At 59.1% G+C, this 2,500-nt stretch overlaps 1 protein-coding gene across 1 annotated transcript in view; it reads left to right on the plus strand.

The window, feature by feature from the left end:
* The window catches only part of trps1 (trichorhinophalangeal syndrome I), a gene marked incomplete at both ends in the record, with an annotated part of 53,432 nt that overhangs the window by 21,460 nt on the left and 29,472 nt on the right, over positions 1-2,500 (plus strand). Inside the window, one exon of the mRNA XM_080527177.1 lies at positions 262-1,030. Within this exon, the coding sequence (XP_080383303.1) occupies positions 262-1,030 (769 nt within the window). The remainder of the gene's footprint in view (positions 1-261; positions 1,031-2,500) is intronic.

The raw sequence follows: 2,500 nt of genomic DNA on the forward strand, positions 1-2,500 counted from the left end.
TCCTCTCCTCTCCTCCTCTCCTCCTCTCCTTTCCTCCTCTCCTCCTCTCCTCTCCTCCTCTCCTCTCCTCTCCTCCTCTCCTCCTCCCCTCTCCTCTCCTCTCCTCTCCTCTCCTCTCCTCCTCTCCTCTCCTCCTCTCCTCCTCTCCTCCTCTCCTCCTCTCCTCTCCTCCTCTCCTCCTCTCCTCTCCTCTCCTCTCCTCTCCTCTCCTCTCCTCTCCTCTCCTCTCCTCCTCTCCTCCTCTCCTCTCCTCCTCTCCAGGCGGGTCCACGGGTGCTGCCGCTGCCGGCACTGCAGCTTCACGGCCTCCGACACGGCGGCCCTCCTGGAGCACTTCAACTCCGCCCACCACCACTGTCACGACTCCTCCTCCTCCTCCTCTGACCCCTCCGCCTCCTCCTCCTCCTCCCTGGTCCCCGCCTCCGTCAACGGCGGCTGCTCGGTCGCCCCCTCCACGCTGAGCATCAAGGAGGAGAGCAAAGGCGACCTGAAGCTCTACAGCCTGGTCCCCCCGGAGGGGCGGGCGGCCGCCGAGGCCTCGTGCCCGGGACAGGGCCTCGGTCCTGGGGGAGGAGGAGGAGGAGGAGGGATGGACGCCGTGAAGAGCGAAGCCCCGGACGAGAAGGAGGCCCTGAGGGAGAAGGCCTGGGGGCTCGGAGTCGGGGGAGTTGGCGTTGTCGGCGGGGTGGCGGTCGACCACGCCCACGGCCTCCTCTGGGTGCCCAAGGAGCGGGCGGGGGACATCCTGCGCGGCAGCCCCTCCGCCCTCTACCCGCAGGGGGCGCTGAGCCTGCTGAACGCGGTGGCTGCGTCCCAGGAGCAGCAGCAGCAGAAGAAGGCGTCCAGGTCATCCCCGGGCCTGGTGTTCAGCCTAGGCGGCGGCGTTGGCGATGCTAAGGGCTACCTGCAGGGGGCGCCGGGGGGCGGCGGGGAGAAGAGCGGCGGTCACATGACGGGCGGCCAGTACTCGTCCTCCAACACGTCGTCGGAGGGGAAGGCCGCCAAGGAAGAGTCCCAGTCTCTACTACGGGTAAGACATGTTGTACTGGTCTACTGGTCTACTGTTCCTCTGTCTCTCTTTTTCACATACACTCTCTCTCTCTCTCTCTCTCTCTCTCTCTCTATGTCTCTCTCTCTCTCTGCCTCTGTGTCTGTCTCTCCTCTCTCTCTCTCTCTACGTCTCTCTCTCTCTCTCTCTCTCTATGTCTCTCTCTCTCTCTCTGCCTCTGTGTCTGTCTCTCCTCTCTCTCTCTCTACGTCTCTCTCTCTCTCCCTGCCTATGTGTCTGTCTCTCCTCTCTCTCTCTCTCTCTCTCTCACACACACTCTCTCTCTCTCTCTCTCTGTCAGCCCAACCACCTCCACACACACTTCCCCCTCCCCCTCCCCCCCGTCTTTCTCTCCCTCTCCCTGGACCCCCTATCTGGCTCAGGGTTGTCATGGTCACCCGCTGAACGCTGACTCACACAACACACACACACACGCTCACACAACACAAACTTTCACACTTTCAGACTTGTTCATCTGGACTCCTGGGAAGTGATGAAACAACCAAAGGGCTTCTCTCTCTCTCTGCAACGAGAGCCTGCTGTGCACACACACACACACACACACACACACACATACACACACACACAAACGCACGCACACAAGCACACACACACAACAGACGCGCACGCGCGCACACACACACACAGATACACGCACGCACACACACACAGACAGACGCACGCACGCACACACAGACAGACATGCACACACTCACACACACACTCATACACACACACACACACACACACACACACACACCTGTGGGTCATTGAGAAACTCAAGGGCCTTGTAGAAACCTTGTCCGTGTACTGGCTGATAAATGGAAGAGCTGAGATCTCTGTGTGTGTGTGTGTGTGTGTGTGTGTGTGTGTGTGTGTGTGTGTGTGTCTCTCTCTCCATGTCCCCTTAAGCTGCCGTTGTAGCCCCTCTGGTGGTACTGTGCTGTTCTAATGAGGTAGAGCCAAGCCTGCGGAACACACATACACACACACACCCACACACCCACACACACACACACACCCACACACACACACACACCCACACACCCACACACCCACACACACCCGGAGCCCTGACCAGTCTAATTGAGATATTGCCTCTTGTCCTCTGAGAGTCTCAGACACAACAATAGGTGCTTGGCTGTTAAAACAACCTGTTCTCTCTGAACAGCCAGCCAGCCTCACAGGAGACAGTGGGGAGGTGGGGGTGGAGACTGTGGGGTAAATGGTAAATGGACTGTATTTATGTAGCTCCTTATTTCAAAGCGCTTTACATCGGCCTATCATTCACCCATTCACACACACATTGACATCACACACCAATGGCGGCAAGCTGCCATGCAAGGCGCCGGCACGCTCATTGGGAGCAAATTGGGGTTCAATGTCTTGCCCAAGGACAGATCTCCAGAGACCCATCCCACCCTGGGTACGAACACTTTGCCCGGCTGCCCT

This window comes from Nansenia antarctica (assembly GCF_963989245.1).
Source record: "Nansenia antarctica genome assembly, chromosome: 3".
Lineage (NCBI taxonomy): Eukaryota > Metazoa > Chordata > Actinopteri > Argentiniformes > Microstomatidae > Nansenia > Nansenia antarctica.